This window comes from Phoenix dactylifera, chromosome 3 (genome assembly GCF_051530095.1).
Source record: "Phoenix dactylifera cultivar Ajwa chromosome 3, Ajwa_hap1_PhDact_Kaust_v1.1, whole genome shotgun sequence".
Taxonomy (NCBI): domain Eukaryota; kingdom Viridiplantae; phylum Streptophyta; class Magnoliopsida; order Arecales; family Arecaceae; genus Phoenix; species Phoenix dactylifera.
In genome coordinates, this window is record NC_143192.1 from 56049019 (window position 1) to 56072239 (window position 23221).

The following is a 23221-nucleotide window of genomic DNA, read 5'->3' on the forward strand; positions in this document are numbered from 1 at the left end:
GTAGATGCCATCACCAAAGATTGAATTAGGAATCTCTTTGACCATACTGCTGCAATGGTTGGAATTACAACTGCATTCACTGCTACACTTTGTTTGGCTCCATTCGACTCTCTCTCTCTCTCTTTCTCTCTCCAATACAGTGAATTTTTATCTAATATTTTAGTCGTAAACGGATGTTTAATAAAATGAGGAGGATATCTCATTCTTCATTTCTCTGCAATATGACTACAACGCAACGTGGATGTTAATACATAACAACAATGGCCATTCTAAATTCTACTCAGATCAGCTTAATTATATGGAAGTTAGGATTTTAAAATTTCTTGGCGAGTTTAAAAATTTCTTAAATCTTTTTTTCCTGCTTAGGTGCAGCCAGCAGAATAAAGAGCTATAATTGAGCATAAATGTGGAGGAGGGAGACCTCTCGTGTATCCAGAAGACCTCTCTGAAATACTGCAGTGTATAGAAGACGACTTATTTGGCAGCCCGCCTGAAACTCACTACAATCTCGCACCAACCGCCGAATATCATCGAGTAGAGGACGTCCGTCTCCCTTTCGCCCTTCTTCTCGTATCCAACTGATCATCATAGTCGAATCTCTCTCGAAGATGATGCGCTTTGCCTCCTGCCCTCCTCGCATAGGAGATGCCTTCCGATGCTAAGATTAACCAAGAATTCGATTCTTGTCAAAGGAAAAAAGAAGAAGAGAGATTTTGGTTCCATTTAATTTATACCATTCATGTGTCATCTGAAAATCTTGAATTCAATCAGCGTTTCCATGTAGAGTAAATGATGCCGTTTTCCTCTTCTAATATGAAATCTCCATGGCATGGGATGGGAGCGTGTTCTAGGAAAGTAAGGGGTGTGAGAGAATCAGCTCCCTCCAACAACTGTAAATATGTGTGTTGATTATTTAGTGCTGGGTCGCTGTGGCCCGGCGGGTCAACAACGCCCATTCTTTATTTTATTAATTGCACGGCCCAGGATCTTTTCTCCTTACGACTTCTCGGTCTCCAAGACCGATCTCGGCCGTCCGTTTCAGATCCTTCGGCGTCAAGGGACCGATCCAGCCCCCGTCCCCATAGTTTGCATAAAGCTTCTGATGCCGGGAGCATTCTGATGGACAGTCCTGATCGAGCGTTGCAGCGACATTTTACGAGAGGTCTCGGTTTTGGGTAAGAATTACGGGGATTACCCGGCAGAGGCGGTAAAGTAGGTCATCGGGAGGGGCAATTTAGCGACGGGACACCGAGACCTTTTCGCAGAGGAGGGAGACGCTGGCACCCCGAAAGCCGACAAAAGTCGAGAAAATCAGTTGCGGAAACTCCCGGTAAGGTTAGGCCAACTCCGACCGCGTGGACCGCCTCGGAAGCCGTCTACGTCCGTCATTTGCCTCCCGTTTTTATTTTTTAAAAAAATAACCGGGGAGTAGAATAATGCCAGTATCCAACGGCCCTCCCTTATTTGTAGACTACAATTACCTTGGCTTCTAGAAAATTATTTATACGAACGGCAACAACGTCTTCCAGCGTCCCTTGTTCTTATCACACAACAGTCCGTAACAAATATATATATATATATTGATGAAGAGGGAGACAAAGCCACCCGATTTTTATTAAAAAAATATAAAAAATTATTTATAAAAAAATTGCAAAAAAAATAAAAAAGTAATATATATTTTTTTAAAACCAATGGATGCCGCAATGTTTTGGCAGCCGATTGAATGGAAAAAGAGGGGTCTGATGCAGCAGAAAGAAGTGAGAACATGCATGGAAGAATTGGTGGTATCCTGCAGTGGTTTGATTGCTACGGTTGTGGCATGAGCACGAATGAACCAACTGGGTTGGTCCACCTAATAAAAGTTTGATTCAAAAGTCAGCAATACCCACTCAGGCCAGTATAATGGTCCCAACCGACCATAAATGAAAGGATATGTAAGCTCCTCCACATTCTGGTCTTCTGGGCTGCTTCCGGTCTGGTTCCTAGTTTGTTAGTGGACATTGCTCTCTTAATGAACCCAACTTTGTTCCCACTTATCCATGCTCAGATCCCTTCCAATGAATCCGAAACTAGCTTCGGCCCCGTAAATCATAGTAATTAAAGATGATGATTGCTTATTTCAACATCATAGCTAGGGCTGCCTTCTTTTTCCAGAAAACTACGTTCAAGATGGAGCCGTGTAGAGCAAAATATCTGAATATTAAGTCGCTTCATGGCATGATGTGGCAAGTTAGTTTCTCGATATTAATGGACAATATTGACTGTAATAATGTTCATACTGATATATAGTTCTACAACAAGTTTCATTTTACAAAATTAACCAATTGAATCTATTCATATTTTACGCATTAATTGTAGGGAAAAAGAGAAGGCGGCTTCTATAGCCTCAGAGTTGCTATAGGGTGAGAGTTCGCTGAAGATTCAAAGGAAATTATAAGGAAGTCTCATTGCACGCATAAATATACGCCGTAGCAAAATAAGAAAGGCGGTGCATTTATATCATTGAAATGATAAAGGTGTTAATTTACCAAAAAAAATAATAAGTGTTACTTCCTGAAGAGCTTTGGTATAGCTCTTGATATTCTCATTAATTTCTATGCCTCTTATTCATAACCGCACTTTCGTTGATCATTGCACCTCTATCATGATCAACAGATATCCAGTTCAAATTAATATAGCATTATTTATAATTTCTTAAATACCAATTCTGATCTCAACTACTCCATAAAGTCTTACTCTTAATGAGTATACTGTAACACATAAACTGAAAGCCAAATAGGAGTAGCAATAAAGGTATTCAGGAGACCATCTAGGCACTCCAAATCTAATAGGATATAGTGGCTCGTGCTCGACAAGAGGGCTTGTATTTGAGAGCAAGTTGACGGACCAGCAAAGACTCGCAACTCCTGATGGGTAGGCTCTAATATAGGCTAATTTAATGGCATGCAGTGGCCATGTAAGTACATCAGGATTAACTCATGTCAAATATCAAAAAAATTTAACGTCAAATATCGTTAGATCGATGTATGGGTACAGAAAAATTGGATAGCCAAGTCTTAGCAATCTACTCAAACCAATATCAGCTCCATAGAATATGTTAACTTAACCGTCTCAAATATTGTATTAAAACTTTCGGAGAGACCTTGTTGTTTATGCTATGTATTTGGTTGCTAATTCATTATTCCAATTACTCATATATAATTAAATATTCATTTGAATTTTATCTGGTATATTTTACCAAATTCTAGCCAATCCTTCCGTCCTTGCACACGCTTCATGCTGACAATGTCTCGTTTCCGTTTGCGCACGATTTATTATATATCGATCCTGTCACGAATCCGTTAACTTGTCAACAAATTTCTTGAAACGCCACAGCGGTCAGCAATAACACCACGAATTAACTATATGGCCCGTTATAACTAGTACAATGCCTTTCCTCGATGCAGCTCGTATAGTCAATCAAAGACCAAGGTATTCGATCGACACCAATCCCATTCATTTAAAACTTTCTAAAGCTGACGTGCGATTTAGTCATTAACCCATTAAACGCATCTTATCTCTTCATCGCCTGACGACGGGGGTGATGCCAAACGTTTCACCAAAACCTCCCTAATGTTGAACTTAAACCATAATATAATGATAACAATAACAATAATAGTAGTAGTGGTAGTAATAATAATAATAATAATATCAAATTTAATCTTAGTATTCGTGATCCATTTGGCCTCTAAAAGCACTTTAAGCATTTCAGAGAAATTAGTAAAGACTCCTACGGAAGCATTGGCTCTATCTCTAAAAAAATATCCAGTCATAATAATTTTAGGCGCTGCGATCTCATTTCTTATCTATCTGATCACCTTTTGCTTTCAAAAAATTTAGAATTATTATACAAGATGGCTATGCTTTGCCAGCCGTGGTCCATGGACACATCCTAATTCCAAACTTGATGGGGGTAGCCACCAATATAAGACAAAACCCTTGCATCAAAAAAAAAAAGAGAAAAAGAAAGACAAAATCCTGCGCTACATAGCCTTAAATGACGAATGCGAGCCCTCACTCCAGCCTACCCAATCCTGGAGATATCCAAGTCATTCACCAAAAGCAGATTTGTCGGCTTCTTTAGAGTCTTCTTCTTCTCATTTATTTTTCTTGTAAAATAACAATGGCTTCGATAGAGTGATGATCTGGGCGTTCAAATGGACGACCCAATTCACCATCATGGCACCACCTTTTCTCACCTGTGGAGGCACATGGCTTCAAATGAGTCCCGTTCAAACCGTACACTGGGCAGCTCGGGTTGCCCTACTCCGATGATGATGCTTTTAGACCATGGCTTTGGATGATGACAGCCTTAAATATGTCTTTGGTGGGAAATGGCAGACCTAGTTTCCTCAAACTAAGGAAAACTTGCACTTTTCAATTGAAAACGAGTTAGATTCCTCAAACAAACAGCGCGCGCGCGCGCACAGAGAGAAAGAGAGAGAGAAGTGGCAAAAAAAAAAAAAAGGTACAAGGCTTCAAGTCTCCGTATACATACTCATATAGACCTAGATTTTGTCTTGATGAAATAAATTGCATTTTGTTCAGACTATGGTACTTATTTGTAAACATGAGTTTTTTTGCCTCCATCATCATCATCATCTTCTTCTTCTTTTCTTTTTTTACCTCCATCATCTTTTTTTTTTTAATTATTAGGGTCGTGAAAATTCATTAAGTGAATTGCAGCCATGAGTGGATTTTTAAAAATAAAACTCATTTCTTTCGTTTCAAAAGTTGAGCATAATAATGATTCTTGTTGGAGATGGTTGGTATTGTTTGAACTATGGAGCTGCTTTGAGTGGAGGCATTGCTTTTGATGTGTAAAAAACGAGGTTGTTTGGAATACCATACGGAGATAATTGATTTTGAAGATAATATTTGCACATACTTCTGCTATTCCTTGCTTTAATTTATTGTCATTATTCTTGTGAATGCTAGCAAAAACTCTAAAGAGTTTACAAACAATTAAAATCGTACATGTCGATCTGTCTATTTCATTTTCTCAATGGGTTTTCCGAAAGAAAGAGGAGAAAATAAAGTAATACCAAGCAGAGATAGGATGCAAGACTCCACATAAGCATCCATCGCTGTTGGCCGGCCCAGCTAATGAATCGCTTTATCGGGCTAGAAAGTTAGACGGGCTATTGACAATGTAATGTTTGGGTTGGGCCAATCTTAATTGTCATCACTCGTCAATTGTGGGCTGTCTCTATATTTTAGATGTTGCGTTTCCTCCATGTGGTTGTCATCACTCATTACTTGTGCCCTAGAGATTGATGCAGTTCCATGCGTTGATCCAAACAAGGACTCGCATTTAGGTTTTCTCACGTCCCAGGGAAAACCTGAGCAACTCCTGGCTAAAGGGAACACATAGCTTGAGAGTTCCACACAAAACTAGGTTTCCGGCCATGTGGTCGTTTGCTTGTTCTCACGTCATTAGCTTAATTAGATGAACCGAAAGTTGGAGCATGAGACAAGATATACTTGAAGAGATTACGATAGATAAGTTTGTATGGATGTCATCCATGGACATCTGTCTCGATTAAATTCTCCATTGAGTCAACTAATCACTTACTAGAGAATGTTCGGTTGGCAGGAACTGGGAGGTGCATGGGAATGGGGTATCAATTTCCTGTTCAAAACGAGTTAAAAACATACCATCGATATGTACCATATTTGAAAGCTTGTGTGGACACAGAAATGCTAAGTCCCGTCGATATTGGATTTATATAAAATGAGGTAAAAACATATCAAAACCAAGAAAGGACTGGCATCCTTTTGCATGGTGCTGGGTGTGTGCGTAACAATAGAAACAGATTTCTAGTATGTTATATTATTGATTTTAATATTTTTTCCTATAACTAAGTTACAATAACTTATTATATGCCAGATACAATATTATATTGTATATTATACTGTATTATCTAATATTTTAAATTATATTTATGTGCTATACAATATATTCATAATATATAATTAATATTATATAGCTAAAAAAGTACTAATATCTTATATTACTAACATATATTGTGTATATTATTACCATAACTGTTATATTGTGATTATATTTTATATTTATTATGTATTATTAGATTTTTTTAATATATTACTTCTATTTATGGATTTTTAATCACAACAACAGTATCACTAATATAGTACAATGTTATGTTTATCCTAATAATAGTTATCATTTAATATTTTTTAGAAAATTAATATATAATTGTAAGAGAAGATCAATGTTAATGTTAGTACATAGCATTACTGTAATTGTTAGTGTAATATCATATCTATAATATTCTACTCAATATTATATTATTAAAATTTGCACATTATATTTGTTATTATTATGATAGTATTAAATTTTTTTTTATAAGACATGAGGCGAAGCCCATCACAAAGGAGATAATAAATTTCTATGCAATCTGCTTTAGTAACAATTGCAATTCACCAAGGAAGCTGGACGTTCACGAGGCACGTTAACATAAAGCATCCAAGTTGTCGGTTGGAGGCCCCAAGACAGATATGAACAACAAGAGAAGTGAGACATACATGGACCACTAAAGACCAGAGAAACATCAATAATAGATGTGACTCTATTTGTCAGCAAGGAGAGTTAAAATAACAATATTTCACATAAACATGAGAACTATGTTTCCCAAGATTTATGTTCAAATCTTGATTATTGTACTCTTATATTAATGAACGATCTCCAACTATATTGTTTAGGAGATTTAGCTTTTGCTAAATCAGAAATGAAGATGAAAAAATGCTTGTTTTTCTATCTCGCGGCTGAACTCCTTGGTTATCTTCTATTCTAGTTGTGTGAGACATTCAATCATCTTATTATCTGTCGAGGTACAAGTAGCAGTCATACTTGTCTTTATCCTTCAATGTACTTCAAACACGGATAGCCCTTCTCTTGACCACTTGAACTACTCGGGCATTTGGACTATGCACCAAAGCTCCCATAGATGTAGAAGACCGAAGATCTGATGCCAACTTGATCTAATCAAATCAAGTTGGAATTCCACTAGGTAAGAGCATAACTCTAATACCAACTTGATATGATCATATCAAGTTGGAATTCTACTAGGTAAGAGCATGGCTCTGATACCAATTTGATCCGATCGGGAAGAAGGAAGATAGAGAAATCTTGAAAGTAGGGCTTTAAGTCCTCTTCTTTTTTTTTTATTGATCCTCTAATAAAATGAGGTACATAGTCTCTATTTATAATGTGAAGTTCGCTCTAACATAATTTAGGTTGTATTTTTCTTTCTAATCCTAATAGAATTCTTCTTTCTAAAATAGATATTTTTAGTAAAAAAAATAAAAATCTCAAGAAGGTAGATCTCGACTTCTACATCAACTTTGCCTCTTTTGCCCCGTTTGATTTTTCTCGGATAGAGAGTTACGTCCGGTCAAAGTCTTATCCAAAAAAGAAAACTTTTGGCTTGACAAGTCTGTTTTAGAACATAAACGATGAAATTTTGGCTACTTGATTCAACCTTCTAAGAGATTACGCAAAGTTGTAGATCTTAAAAAGATACCCAGTTTTTTAAAAAAAAAGATCATCTCAATCGAGTGTCGTATAACTAAGTTATGGCATCCGAAAGTTTGGCATATGACTTAGTTTTTTAATGTAGTGGATCTCGCTTTTGAACCTTGTCTAACCCTACTCGTAGTAGCCAAAGTGTTCCATATCAAGTCTAGTGATCTTGGATATTCGTAGTGGTTAAAGTGTTTCATATTGAGTTTGATGATCTCACTCGTAGTGGCCAAAGTGATCCACATCTAGTTTGGTGATCTTTTTAAATACTCGTAGGAGTAAAAGTGGTCACATTAAGTCCGATGTTCTTCCTGGATTATTATTTTTAGAATATTTTAGGATATCTAGTCCTATTTGAGCTAGAAAAGGAATCCAATCCAAATCGTGAAAGTGGTACCTCACTAGTATTATAAATAGGGGCTATGTATATCAATTTAAGAGGTGTGGAAGAATTATCAATAAAAAAAAGAGAGGACTTAAAGCTCTTGTTAAGAAGCTAATCAATTTGATTATTTAGGTCTCAGTTAAACCTTATTAGGAATCAAATTAAGCAAGGGATGATTGTTGCTAGAAGACAAGCAGCAGAAGCTTCCAAGTGGTGATCATCCATTGAAACGCCATGAAACTTGGATCCAACGAAGTTTGTTAAGTCCATAACTATTCTTAAATAACTTGAGAATTTGCTGCATCAATAGAAGTCAATGAACCAGATAAAGCTTCAAACAATCTGGCCCAGGTTTGATAGGATGGCAGGATCAGATCCACAGCCGGATCAAAATGAAGTTTGGAGTAAGCTCCAATTGATTCTACTTGGACTTGAAAACGAGGGGAGTGGTGGAGTGGAAGTAGAGGAGGGAAGATGGCAAGAATGAGAGGGTGAGAGATCGAGGCCGGAAGGAGGTTCTGGAACCAGCGTGGATTCTGGCGATCGATATCAGAAACCCGTGGCCATCGTGTGCGCGTGTAATGGGTGCTTGTTGAAGACTAGGTCCAACCATCGTCAGGGCCGAAGTGGAGGTCGTAGAGGTGGCGGAAGTTGTCGCCGCCGATGAGGGAGCCAGGGAAGGAACGCATGGGTGCTGATGGAAGAAGTAGAACCGGCCAGCCTTGGTGAGGCCAACGATGGTGTGGCGACAGGGCCGGGGGGAGCGGCGCGGGCGAGGGATAAGGCTTGGGTGGGAGAAACAGGGGGTGATGCCATGGCATGCTTGCTGCCGTGAGCCCGTGACATTGTCGAAAGGGGTGCCCTCACTTCTTCGTTATCTCAAAGTAAACTTCGATGGTAATATGTCGATAAACCAGACGTCGGAAGAGCTTGGATTTGTGATCAGGAACTATCTCGGCAGTATGATAGCAGTGGGTAGTCGCCGTATGTCTGATCTTACTGCAGTTGGGCTGAGCTACGGGCAGCCTGAGACGGTACCTTCTTTGCGAGACGGGTGCTTAGTGCTAGAGCGTATATACCTCGAGGAGGACTTGTCAGTGGTGATTGATTGGGTGTGGGGAGTGGACAGATATGGTGATCGGCACCCTCTTATCCGTGATACTCGCAGATTGGTTCAGGAGTTGAATTTTTTTCAGGCATTACATGTATTCCGGGAGGCAAATAATGCAGCAGACTGAGTCGTCTCTTTTGTTTCTCGGCACTCCGGAGAGACTATCTGGACTTTCATGGGGGACATACCTTCTCCACTATACTTTTTACTTTTTCTTGATCTGGCGGGATGTACTCACGTAATAGCTAAATAAATTGCCTTTAAAAAAAAAAAAAAAAGAGAGAGATAAAATTGTCTATTGACCTGGATGCCGTACATTACAGAAAATACACCTTCAGGCCTGAAAAATCCATGGAAGGTGGCATACTTAGAGAATTTTTACGTAATTTATAAGTCCAATGTCTGAATGATTTCTGATCAGTTACAAATTAACACAGGCTTTACGTGAAAACAAAAGCTAATTAATAAATACGCTTTCAATTATCCCTTTATTTTATTTTTAATTTAGAGATGGCAACGAATCTGATGCACCGGCTCTTTACTTTATCATAGAGTGGTGCTGGTGATAGAGTCTTGGCATCCGAGCAAAACGGGTAAAATTAAACGGAACAAGTTGGATGGAACGGGCTGAATAAAACGATAAATTTTTTTTTATACATATTATTATTTTTTCTTTTGCCTCGAGAAAAAAAATGGGAAGAAATAGAACCAGATCGATTTTGGGATGGATTTTATTATTATTTGTACCCATCCTGAATTCGTTGCGGATTAGATAAAATCTATTTTATTAGGACAAGTAGGATCATGTATATGATAAGATTGAGTAAAATGCCATCTCTATTCAAATCATCTGCAGACTACTTTGGAGGAAGCTATAGTAAATCTTTTTTCTTTTTTCCGTCCTCTTTTTCTAGAAACAGCAGTGCATGCACTAGCCCTTATATTACTCTTATATTTTATGTGATAATTAATTCATATATGAAAAACCAAGCACATCCATAATTTTTATTGATATTTATTATCTTGTGAATGCGGTAAAGACTAAAGAGTAGTGCTTTTTAGTTTCCACTCGATGCAAAAAGAGATTGCAAAAGTAGTCAATCTTCTCTAACCTTGCTGAAATGTCAATATTCTCTGCTTCTAATAATTAACGGAGGATATAGCATGGAATAAAGTAAAGGCTTTTCTTTCTTTCTTTTTTTTTTTTTTTGCTGAAAACATAAGAGAAAAAAAGTAAAGGCTTTTCTTCTTCTCTGGCAACGAAAAGTGAGGGCTTGCTTTTGACGAAGCCAGAGGTGAAGTAAATGAAACCCCTCCCTGCCTCTCCCCGTCGACGGCCTCCGGACCCACAAATCCAACGGTCATCCTCCCTCCATTTCCCGGTAAAGACCGACGCTAGCGGTGGGGCCCTTGGTTTCTGGTAGCCATTTAAATTCTCCTCCCATCGCCCGACAGCGGAGCCCTCTTAATTACCAAATTACCGTCAGACGGTTAGCGCCGCAGCAGCAGATGTGAGCAACGTCGCGAGGGTATTTCTGTCATTTGGATGAAACGCGGCGCCTTTAGGGATTCCGCAAAGCACTCGTAGTTAAAGCATAAAGCAATCACATCATTAGTAGAGGGGTATTAGGTTTCTTTCTTGCTAAGAGAATAGACCACAGCCTTTCACCGAAAAATGACCAAAATGCTAACCTTCAAACCTAATTGCTTGAGTGAGTTAACCTGACTAGGACCAGGTGTGGGAGCCTATTCCGGTAAGACAATGGTGAAGCAAAACTCTTTTAGAAAGCGAGGGCATGAAAAATAAGGAGTATTGAAAATTATGTTGATTTCAATACTTCATTTATAAGTTTGCATCGTGTAACTCCAACGGCTAACAAAAGTTCTGAATGGGGCTTGTGGAACAAAACTTATATGGGGCGGGCACGAGAGAAAGTAATATTGGCGGACTACCTATTTTACCATATTTTTTTTATTGATAATTTAAAAAGAAATCTAAAAATCAAGAACTTCTCCTACTAAATAGGTCGTAGGTTCCGTGATTAAAATAACCAAAAGAAAAGAAAATCATGCACGGCATTCTACTTCTTCTTCATTTTCAATAGGTGATATATACTAAGCAAATTAATTTTCTGATAAGCCAATATATACTTATAGGAAAATCGATATACAATTTTTAAAATATAGTGTTCACAACACAACAAATAGTCATCTAGCAATACAATACTTACCTCCAAGTAAATTGATAAATATTATATTTACTAATACACATTATATGACCATATAATAAATATTCGTTGATTTCTTGATACATATTATAAGCTTTTTTGATACACTCAGCAGTGATCCAATATACATCTCAAAAAAATTTGATACACAATTTTTAGAATATATTTTTTACTAGCATATACTACATGGATTGGTGATAAGCACCAAGCAAATTAGTTATCTAACAAACTAATAAATATTTTTTTGTAAATTGATTTATCCGTACTAATAAATCCGTACTAATATATAGTGTAAATTGATTTACTAATATATAGTGTAAATTAATTTTCTAGCTCTGTTTAACATAAGAAGTTCTATCATATTATTTCTTATATTCATGAATTTTTAGATGCAAAGAACTTGTAAAGAGAGAAATTTGGAAAAAAAAAGAAAATTAGAAAGTAAAAGGAAGATTTCATAAATGGGAGAGAGAGTTTGAGAAGAAAAAAAAAGAGAGGATAAAGTAGAAAGAGAACGTCGTGCATAATTTTTTTAATTTTTTTTTTGAATAATGAGACTGAAGATTCTGTTAGCAGAAAAATCTCGGGCTTTTACCCGTATTTCGTGTTCCGGTGCCGGCCCCCGGTGATTTTTGTTCGGCATGAAGTGACCAGGGCGCGGGCTCAGCCCCCTTTCACTTTTTTCGTCGTTTTTATCTTGCCGTCTTACCACCGATTCCTCCACAAAATTCTCTCCCCTTCTCTGCCGCAAAACCAGGTGCAGCAGCATGGAACGGAAGCCCACAGTTTTCCTTTTATTCGCTTTTCTCCCGAGGATAGCGTCAAATCTTGCTCTGTCGCGTCCTCGCAAGATATTCCAACCCAGAGTTTCTCATACCTTTACCCAGCATCCCTTCTCCTCCCTTTAAATCCTCCACCGAATTCCGGATATGTTAGGGATAAAGACTAACCAAACCTCAACAGCATGTACATTAAATGAAAACGGCATTCATAAATACGCTCCCGTATAACTTTATCTTCGTCCCTAGAGACGCTCGCACCACTAGTTTCTTTCGAGTTATGCCCCTCCCCCAGTAATTTTTCCGTTTTGCTGTTTTCGTGAGAACTCCGAAACCAAAGCCCACCTTCAGTGCCTAGATGCCGCGATTTTAAGATAAATTTTGATGATAGTTTGTCCGTTGGTGGAGGCGCCGAAGTTGCCTTTGTGATTAGAAATTGTGAGTCTAAGTTGATTGTGGCGCAAGGGGGGCCACCTTCGAACCATCTGATCTTCAGGTGAAACTTAGGGCGGCATGGAAAGGTATCTTCTATGCGAGGTGAGTTCTAAAGACTCGATGTATTATTCTAGAGGGAGACTTAGTGGAAGTAATTGAGAGGATAATACAAAACTAATTAATCGTCGTCGCAAAACATTAAACCTTTACGTAAGTAAGTAAGTATGTATGTAATAAGAAGGTAATCACAGAAATACCTCTTTCTTCTCGTGTTCCTTCGACAGAAGAGGCGTACATCTACAAAGAACGGAAGAGTTTATTTATCAAAAAGAAGACCGCGTTCATCTCACTGCGGAATTTCCATCAGGTAGAGCAAACTACAATACCCTAAATCGAGAACATACACATGTCAACGCAAAAAAAACCCTAAACAGCATTTTTTTTTTTAATTTTAGAAAAAGGAGGTTACGAAATGGAAAGAAGAACATATATTCCAGTTTCCAAATCCATAGCCATATCCGCCTACTTCTCCTTCATCCTAAAATGAAGAAATCGATAATAGCCGTCGGTCGGGGGTCTCCTCCAATTCAGTCCTGGAAGCCGACCTTCTCCCAGACCGCGTTCCGGAGCCGGCTGAGGTCCCGGCCTTTGAGGGTCCGCCCGATCCCCTCGTGGACCGAGAACGAGGCCACCCTGTTCCGCCACAGCAGCTCGTGGGGCGGGATCACCGGCCCGCTGCCCACCCCCTCGTCGTCGTCGTCGTCATCGTCCTCCAAATCCCTCCCGCTGTTGCTGTGGCTGTTGCTCCCTCTGTACTCCTCTCGCAGTATCTTGGACCAGTCCGGTATGCCCATCGGGAGGGACGCGGGCTCGGCGGTGACGCGATCGCGCTTCACCGTCTTCTTCCGCTCGGACCAGGTGGCGGCGGTGACCGGCTTGTGGTGTTCGGCCGGCCTGGGCTCGAGCGCGCACCCCCAGACGTCGGCCTCGTCGAACTCGTCCGAGCCCAGCCAGGTGGATTCGGGCCCCGTAACCGGCGTGAAGAACCGGTACGCGTGCTCTCTCCTCCCTGCCATTTTCTCCCTCGTTCCTTTTTTTTTTTTATTTATTTCTTTTCCTCTTCAACCAAGCTCTCCCTCTATATTTATATATTTTCTTTTTCTTCGAAGAAGAGCTTTGTATGTACTTACGAAGTAAAAAAGAGGGAGGGATGGTGGAAGCTACAAAGAAATGCCTCTGTTTAGATGGAGGCTGGAGCTTTTGTAGAGAGGGAAGGTGCGGATCGCTGCGATGACGCGAAGTGGATAAGAATCTCTCTCTCTCCGGATTCTGCCCTTATTTGTTGCGTTTATTTATGAAAACACCATCGAACCGCGCCTCGCTGGCTCCGACGTGGAGCCCAGATCTCTGGTGCACCGCCGATTATATGAAGCCAGAAATAGGTCGATTGAATCATTGAATAACAAACAGCTGTCGGTCGTTGTTTCCTCATATAATGTTAATCGAGCTGTTCCTGTTACGTGGCTGGCGTTCGTGGATTTGATAATGCCGATAAATTAAAACGGGTGACGTGTCTCGATGCCACTGGCTCCGTGCACGTGACGAGTGGGCATCTTTGGGCCCCCGTTGATGGACACCCGAAAGGAAACCCAGCTCTGGAAAAGTGACAAGTCATGGGAAGGGTTTCATTTGGGTCGACATATCCCTTCGGTTGATGTAATCGACCAACCGAGTTGATATAACGTTCTGTCCAAGTATACCTATTGAACATCTTAGTCGTTGTTGTGATGTTGTCTCAGCTGATATAGTAAGCATATCACTACACATTCCTTAATTAATTCTCCTCTTATTACTTTATATAGGATTTTGATATAAAAATCAAAATCATTACCTTAAAATAGTAATTAGTTTTGCGTTTTGCTATATTCATCAAGATATGAATGGAGATCTTGAAATGTTTTGATTCCTTTCAAAATATTTCCATATTTTGTCTTGGTTAGGATAGACCAAGATCTTGATTGATCTTACTATATATATATATATATCATCCTTCAAGATGATCAACCTTCTAAGAATCTATATTTATTTTGTGTTCGTACATGCAACATGATTTTTGTGGGTTGCATGTTATTGTCAAGTCTGAGCAGTCCAAAGAAGTGCACAAAATTAAATTCTTAGATTTTAAAATCCAATTTTCGCCCATCTTTTTATGACCGGGTGAATGATCCTAATATACCGGTTTATCATTGGAAAGATGAAAATATCAACAGTTTACAAAGTTCAAAAGATCATTATGTACAATTGACATATAATGCTAAGACATTAAAATATCAATCAGTATAATAAAGATGATTATTAATAGTTCTTGACGTCGAAATTGATCTGAAAATGACCCATATCAAGATAGAGACGGTGATATTAAATTATATTGACATATGAATTACTAATCTTTCATGATTTGTTATTTTATATCGATTAAGAGAGAAAACTTATTGTAGATGCTTTGTTGATTTTAGGTCAACACATTTGTAGCCACAAAAAACATTATGGTTAGATAGAAAAATTGATTATATGATACCGCGTAAAATATCATGTTGTTGAACAGCTCGGAGGTGTCAAGCATGCCATACTAATTCATACAATTGTCTTGTCTCGAAGGACATTTTGAGTCGGTTCGCAAAAGAGAACCTTCTTAAATGAATTATTTGTGGATGTGTAAAGCATTACTTTAAGATCCATAGTACGATACGCATGCATTTGGAGAGTAGGTTTAAATCCCTTTAACTTTACTTGCAAAAGATTTCCATAGCTCCGTATAGAAATGTTGTTTGTTGAATAGAGTGAGGGCTACAGGAGAAGAGCAGCATATTGCGCGTACATTGCAGATCGAATATCTTTCGAATTGTTCTTCTTATATAGAAAAGCTAGTTTGTTGTTTTTAGGCTAATATGACATACAATAATGGCCAAGCAGTGGTTGGTGGTACAACCACAACATGAGTACCAGTCTATATTAGCGGCAGAATGCGCTACTTAGGCGCAGGATATGATGCCGCCGTGACTACAGACTATCAGGACTGTCGGTTGTTGGGGTTGTCAGCCTCTGCCGATGCGTACCGATTATTCTCCGCAGCTGGCGACTCTTCGGTCGGAGCTGAAGTCGTTCGTCTTAGTTTACGTCTGAGGACAAAAAGATCAATCAAATTTGAGATCGGAGTGTCAAATATTTCTTCATTAAAAATATCATCCAAGAGCACGTTTTGAATTTGACAAAGTACCCATCCGGTCCTTCATCTTCTATTGTTTTTCCCCTAATATCCAACGCTCAGCTCCTCCAATGCTTTGGGTCAACCCACCGGTTTGGACTGAGGCAGCGGAGCTCCTCATCCATCCCTTTCTCGATGCCTACTCCCAGCTGCTGTCAATGCTTTGGGCCAACCCATCGGTTTGGACTAAGGCAGTGGAGCTCCATATCCCTCCCTCCCTCGATGCTTATTTATATATAAGAAAGAATTTTTTTCTCCCTCATATTTCATAAAGTTGATCACTTTGAGGTCATGAAAACAGTATGAATTTTGAAAAATTCTTGCATGCATCTCTGAGGAGCGTGGCACGGCCAAACATCATCCCAAAAGCGAATCCGCTTACCATTGCCCAACCAAAGTCTAGCCCAGGTTCTGCCTGATGAAAGTGTGTATATATATATATATAGAGAGAGAGAGAGAGAGAGGGGGAGAGAGAGAGGAACAGTTTGGATTTTTTGTTTGTGTCTGCGCATCGACCTGTAGACTTGTAGGACATTTAATAAAAAAAATATTTAATCCCTAACTAACTTAATATTTAATTAAAAAAAATGAAAGTCAAACTTCTCAAAAACTCGATTTGTATAGATCTTTTGATCTTGTTTTTTAAATTCAAAATAGATTTGGAAATATATGCTTTGCAAAACTCGACCAGTGCAATAAGTGGAACCTTTCAAAATGAGCTGTGCACCCAACCTCTAAACTGTTGTAGGGCTGTAACTCTAGAATGCAAGTTTCCTTGGAACTTTTTCCTTGCACCATATGACTTACTTCGCACGCCCTTTTCTGTCCTACATTACAGTGGATAACAGACAGCGTTATGATAAATTCTTTATTGAGAGTCTCTATGAGTGCTACACGAAGTTATATGATTCCAGAATTTTAAACCCATTAGCAACGTCATTGGTTCACACTTACTTCTACGCTTGAAAATATTTGGTATTCTTCCCGACAAAGCATTATAAATCAACCATGAGATTGCCTCCCATCTACTCAAATATCCACAAGTAATCATCGATTGCTTTGGTAACTAGGCTAGGCAATCCGGTCTAGCCACATGATATCAAGCCTCTTTGATTGTCCTAGCCTTGGCTGGCAAGGCATTTTGGAATAGGATATCTCTGGCACTGACATCGTATGTAATGATATATTCAGCACCTGTCCTCGAGGGCAAGAGACCGAGCTCAATTCAATTAAGGGAGGTAGCATGCGTTATGCTCGCGATCATTGAAAGAGGATTTGGTTCGGCTGTTCCGATTGCATCATGTGATTTTTTTTAATTTTATTGGATGTATTCATATTAAATATATATGATCCATCTATTTTATCAAAAAAAAAAAAAAAACTTGGCTCTAACATTCTCTTCCTTTCTCTCTCTGTTTTTTTTTTCTTTTCTCTTTCTTTTTTTTTTTTAATCTTCTGTGTAAATTACTTTGCTATGGAAAGCCCGTGCACGATCCTTAATCAATACGGGCTACATTTGAAAGCCCATAACAGATAGAGCCCAACCGGGGCTATATAACGAAACCCTAACGCCTGCTGTTTGTTCCTTCCCTCATTTCTGTTTCCCAAAACCGTAACCCTAGCAAAGAGGAGCCGCCATGCCGCCCAAGTTCGATCCATCGCAGGTGGTCGACGTCTACGTCCGCGTCACCGGCGGTGAGGTTGGCGCGGCGAGCTCCCTGGCGCCTAAGATTGGTCCCCTGGGTCTCTCCCCGAAGAAGATCGGTGAGGACATTGCTAAGGAGACGGCCAAGGAGTGGAAGGGCCTCCGCGTCACCGTCAAGCTTACCGTCCAGAACCGCCAGGCCAAGGTGATGGTGGTGCCCTCCGCCGCTGCCCTGGTGATCAAGGCACTCAAGGAGCCGGAGCGCGACCGCAAGAAGACCAAGAACATCAAGCACAACGGCAACATCTCCCTCGACGATGTCATCGAGATCGCCCGGGTGATGCGTCCGAGATCCATGGCCAAGGACCTCGCCGGTACCGTCAAGGAGATCCTCGGCACCTGCGTCTCCGTGGGTTGCACCGTCGACGGCAAGGACCCCAAGGACATGCAGCAGGAGATCACTGACGGCGACGTCGAGATCCCCTCCGAGTGAAAAAGGGCCTCCTCGCCCGAGCATCGCTAGGGTTCGTGGTTTCGTCTGTTCAATTCTAATTTGCCCGCTATTTTCTGATCGTATGATTTTTTTTTGATATCTATCTCGAGCAACGGGAAGTAGAGGATAAGGATATAGTCGCTTGGTTTCTAGATTGAAAAGCTTCTTTCGATTTAATATGGATTCTTCGCTGCATTGGATTGTTGCTTTGGATGCTACAACTAGTTCTGTCTTTGATCTGGTTATGTTTTATCTTCTATGTGATGCCTCCATGCCATATTCTCTAATAGTCAACCGGCAGTCGACAGTCATGCCTCTGCTTTCCGTTAGGTTCGATTGCACATTTGGGACGCAACTAATTGAATTTCTGTAAGGGGTTATGCCGAACAGTGACCCTGGATTTTGGGAAGGCTCTAACGTGGTCTCTAAGATGAGAATTCCACAAAAATATTCTATTCAATTAGGATTTTCATGCATTTGGGTATTCTTGGACATTGAGTGGTTAAATATGTTGTTGCATAGATGATAGGTTAGGAAATTAGGGATCATGGTTCAGTTGATTAAAGTATATGATGGCAGCTAGATCTAAATTGTCGACATGAGGTCTTCAATTTATTAAGTGTTCTTGAAACAGTTATTGTTATGTCCAAGTCGTCCTGATGCTTTTCTTCTTTCACTACCATGCAGATTCGACCGGCTTCTAACTAAGATCATCTTTGTAGCATGGTTTTATATCTTTATGGCCATGGCCTTTTCCTGTTTTTTGATGTTGCCATGCAAATGCAACTTCTTGTAGTGTACTCTATTCTAGCAGCACATCCATCAAAGTGTTCCTTTATTTTTTTGCTCCTCCCCCCATGTCTCCAATTCTTCTCTTCCTTTCCCCTCTTACCTCAATGTTTTGTTGCTTGTTTTCGATTGTATGAAACAATGTAGTTTTTTTATCCTTTACAAATGTTTTCATGCAAGTTCTAAAGATGTTCAGTACTTCAGCGAAGTCTATTGAAGCGTCACTATTATCCTGACTGAATTGGTATATGACATTCACATCTGTCTTTACAACTCTCATGTTTAACAATTCTAACTATGTTACAAACTCAAGTTATTCCTGCTGAAGTTGTTTCACACAGTATATTAGATTTTGGTCTAACTAGTTTTTGAACCATTGGGTGTACAACTTCTCCTGTTTATTGGATTTAGATTTGCTCTCCCTCCTCTTCCCCATGAACCTATTAGGCTATGTGTTTTTTTTTTTTTTTGGTTCTCCAGGATCGGTTTGGATAGCTCAGCTCATCTCCGAATAAGTAGCAACACCTGCTTCTGATTAGTCTTTATCGTTTTTTTCAGTATCCGATGTCGAATAGTTAGGTATTATTGGATATCTTTGTCTGACCTTGGAGCTCAATGAGGAAGCTCATCTCCTGTTTGAGTTCTAGGATCCACCCATCCTACTCAGAAGTCTGCACGATGGTGATCTCACGTGCAGAGGAATCTGAGTCAGCGAGGGCGAGCAGCATATGGGGCAACTCCAGAAAGCATGCATTATGATTGAACAAAGCTTATCCATAAGGTGGTTAAGACACCTGCCAATGTAGGAATTGGTCTCAGCTGGCCGGGATTAGGTCTGGAAATATAGGAAGTTTAGTACCAACATATGGGTTCAAGCTGTTCCTGGAAAAAATAGTTGAAAGTCACAATAATCCATTTTCATGATGTTGGTTCAAGGTTCCATTAACTGAAGATAGGATGATGGTGAATCTTGGGCCTGGTTATGGAGGTGAGATTCAGGATTGATTTCCTGTTGACAATGTATTGCAGTCCCGAGATTGATACATCAATATGGTGTAGGATCTAGTAGTCATGAGCTTACCTTTTTGTGTTTCTTCTCTTTCTGGCAGTTTGAAGTGCAGGCTGACCATGTCGCATCTCTCATTCTTGCATATTGAATTGTGGTCTGCGTTGTTTCTGAATGCCTATAGTAGTTGCCGGTTTTTCTTATTTAGGTCTCATTAAAGGTACTTTGAGAAATGAAATGTCAACAAAATCTTAGTGGACGATGAAGTGATTTAAGCTTGTATCTGGGCTAGGTTTTGTGGTTCCAAAACAATGTTCTGCAGCTTCTACTCTGATGGCAAAGGAAAAGCAACATGAAATTTAATGTTCAAAAACAATCTATATTATTACATATTAAAATAGTAGTAAAATATACAATAATATAATATTGAATACTATAGTATAATAATATGCTGGAACATGATATGACATGATATAATATAGTAATATATTATTATAATGTAATATAATATTATACTATAATATGTTATAATTATAATTATAATGGAATCTATAATATAATATAATATAATGGATTAGAATAGATTATATTATTGTTAAAATCTAATCATATAATATAATATAATAGTATCATATAATATTCTTGAATATTATTATAATAATATAATATATTATCATATTATAGCTATTATTATTATATATTATGATTGTAATAATTTGTTCTATTATACTTATAGCATGATTATAAGAATAGATTGTATTATAATTATGTATTATTATAATAATATAATGTTTATGCTATTACAATGTAAAAAATATAATATAATATAACATAATATATTACTAATTTATATAGTATAATAAGATGATAGGATATGCTATAGTATAAGATGTAATTATGAGATTTGTTCGGGGGCATTTTGGTCATTAGAAAAATTGGTTTGGCAAACAATAGCTTTTCTATTTTTTTTTTTTATATCATCAAAAAGTATTTTACTGTTTTTTAAAAGCACTACCAAATAGAGCCTTAGTGTTTAGGATCACCTCATTTTGTCCGCTAGCACTAGCTAAGTTTGTTATGTATTTTGAATCAAATTACCGATGTCAAATTCTGAGTTCACAGGGATCCTCCATTATACATTGTTGTCTTCCGTTTCTTCCTTTGACTGATAGCTCTCATCCATCTTACTCTATGATGCATATATGGAGCTGGCCTCGCCCGTTTACAGGACTACCTGTTGTATAACTTTGTGGGATGGGCTTACTAAGCTCTAGGATCAGGGCAAGTGGGGCCTCAGATCAAAATCTCAAAATGGGCCTTCTAGACAATGACCATACTAATTGAGAATAAGAGAAAACAGGCGGGGGGCCTCGTTAGGAGGCTTATTTGACTAGCGGCGGCCATTTTAAAATTAGAGGAAAGGTGGAGTTCCGCTGCCTCCTTTCCTCAACCTCTTAGCAATATTGCATAACCCGGCCGGACATTGAGCCGTTCCGATGTCCGGGCCACAGTTCAGCAGGTCGACCCGTCTTCATAAATTGATTCATTGAACATTGAAATAAAAAATTATAATTTAAAAATACAAATAAAATAAAATATAGAATAATAATTTTATATTTTTTTTTGCCAACGGCTTAGCAATTCTTCTTCTTCTCTCTCCTTCCCCTTCTTCCATTGAGCCATTATCATAAATAACTTAATTAACTAGCGATTCTTCTTCTTCTTTCTTCTTTTCCTCCTCCCATTGAGCCATGACATTATAAATAACTTAATTAACTAAATATTAAAATAATAAAAATAAAAAGAATAACATATAAGTAAATAAAATTAAATATAGATTAATAATTTTGTTGTATAAGTTTGAGGCTTTTAATCTTCACTGGTTATTCAATTTGATTTAGAAAATGCTGTTGTTGTGAAGCTCATCCAGGAGACTCCTTTTATGTGCTTTCAAATCTTTTGTAAAGAACCGGTAAATCAAATTCTCATTCAGATGAATGGAGAATAATTGCTTTACCAATGGTTAAGACTCAATTGGGAGACGTTTTAGCTTATATTTCTACTGGGATGACTCATGAATTTGTAATTGATTTAAGGGGTACCTCTTCAGGGAAGCTGGTGTCAAGAAATAAGAAATTTGGAGAGATTTATTCCTATGGGACCATTGGGCCGTAGGAATAGTTATTAATGAAATAGTAAATCTAGTTATTAATGAAAAAGGTATAGCCTTTAGGGATTATACAAATGATGCAAGATAAAGGCGGGCTGGGAGGGAGACCCATCCCGCCATATTATTATTATTATTATTATTATTATTTAAGTTTAATTTTTTTATGTGAGGGTCAAATAGAAATTTTAGTTATTAAGCAAAGAGGTATAACCTTTAGGGATCATGCATATGATGCAAGATAAAGGTGGGCCGGGAGGGAGACCCATCCTGGCATATTATTGTTATTTAAGTATAATTTTTTTTATGCAAGAGTCAAATAGAAATTTTCGTTATCAAGCAAAGAGGTATAGCCTTTAGGGACCTTAGATATGCTGCAAGATAAAGGTGGGCTGGGTGGCTACCCGTCTACCGTATCGCTCAAGTTGGATACCTCCAAATCTGTCATCCACCATCTTTTGATCCATGATAGATAGACCTCAATCAATCCCGGCAATTTGTGAATTTGCATTGAATCCTTCAAAGTCCGGTCCTCGATGAGGTAATGCAATGAAGAACTAGGTATTGAATCACGCAGCTGTTGAAGTCACAGAAGATTAGATTAGAGCTGAATTTATTCAATTGGCGCGGTTGGAGGTGGAAACCAATTCGTACGATCATTTGGATGCAAACACAATACACATTGTAGTTGAATATTCAGCAGCCAGGCAGCGTCGGCGGACTCCAAGCGGAGGGCGCGCGCCCCAAAGGCCGGGCATGCTTCCTCCCTCGCTCCCGCCAAAGACCAAAGGCCAAAGGCCACTGGCTTAAACGTACAAGAGGAAACCTTGGTTCCTATCGGCGTAATTTTAACCGTACGAGCCCGTTTCTGATGTTTGCGTGTTCTTCTTTGCATGATTCATCCAAACTTAATTTGTGGTCCAAAGCACCACTCCTTGTGCCACGTCGGTGCCGACGGTGAATGCAACTTTTGGACAAATAAGTTCAAAGCCTGCTATTATTCCTCTCCGTTCTCTTTTACGAGACGCGATTGTCTTCTTATTCCATGAATGCAACTTTTGGACAAATAAGTTCAAAGGCTGCTATTACTCCTCTCCGTTCGAGACGCGATTGTCTTCTTATTTCATGAATGCAACTTTCGGACAAATAAGTTCAAAGGCTGCCATTATTCCTCTCCGTCCTCCTTTACGAGACGCGATTGTGGTCCTCTTTTGTTCTTTTCTGGAAGGTTTTATGGTGAACATCTTTTGTATTGCTACGCTCCTGCATTAATTGGAAATTGCCAATCTCGCTGCTGTACGGGGCCACGCAGCATTAATTGACTCCAGTTTCG

At 38.9% G+C, this 23221-nt stretch overlaps 2 protein-coding genes and 1 long non-coding RNA gene across 3 annotated transcripts; 2 read left to right on the forward strand and 1 right to left on the reverse strand.

Moving 5' to 3' along the window:
- Positions 1 to 12483: 12483 nt before the first annotated feature.
- On the forward strand, positions 12484 to 12983 carry LOC148714483 (uncharacterized). The gene is made up of 2 exons (XR_015976834.1): positions 12484 to 12625; positions 12808 to 12983. It is a non-coding gene; the product is annotated as an uncharacterized LOC148714483 (long non-coding RNA).
- Positions 12984 to 13110: 127 nt separating this feature from the next.
- LOC103708409 (protein S40-4-like) lies at positions 13111 to 13599 on the reverse strand. The gene has a single exon (XM_008793317.5). The coding sequence runs from the start codon at positions 13597 to 13599 to the stop codon at positions 13111 to 13113; it is 489 nt and encodes a 162-aa protein (XP_008791539.1).
- Positions 13600 to 17355: 3756 nt separating this feature from the next.
- Positions 17356 to 18171, forward strand: LOC103708408 (large ribosomal subunit protein uL11x). The gene has a single exon (XM_008793315.5). The coding sequence runs from the start codon at positions 17426 to 17428 to the stop codon at positions 17924 to 17926; it is 501 nt and encodes a 166-aa protein (XP_008791537.1). The 5' UTR covers positions 17356 to 17425; the 3' UTR covers positions 17927 to 18171.
- Positions 18172 to 23221: the final 5050 nt, after the last annotated feature.

Excerpts from the sequence above, each read along its gene's own strand:
- LOC103708408 (XM_008793315.5), top strand. The coding sequence starts at position 17,426 with ATGCCGCCCAAGTTCGATCCATCGCAGGTGGTCGACGTCTACGTCCGC.
- LOC103708409 (XM_008793317.5), bottom strand. The coding sequence starts at position 13,599 with ATGGCAGGGAGGAGAGAGCACGCGTACCGGTTCTTCACGCCGGTTACG.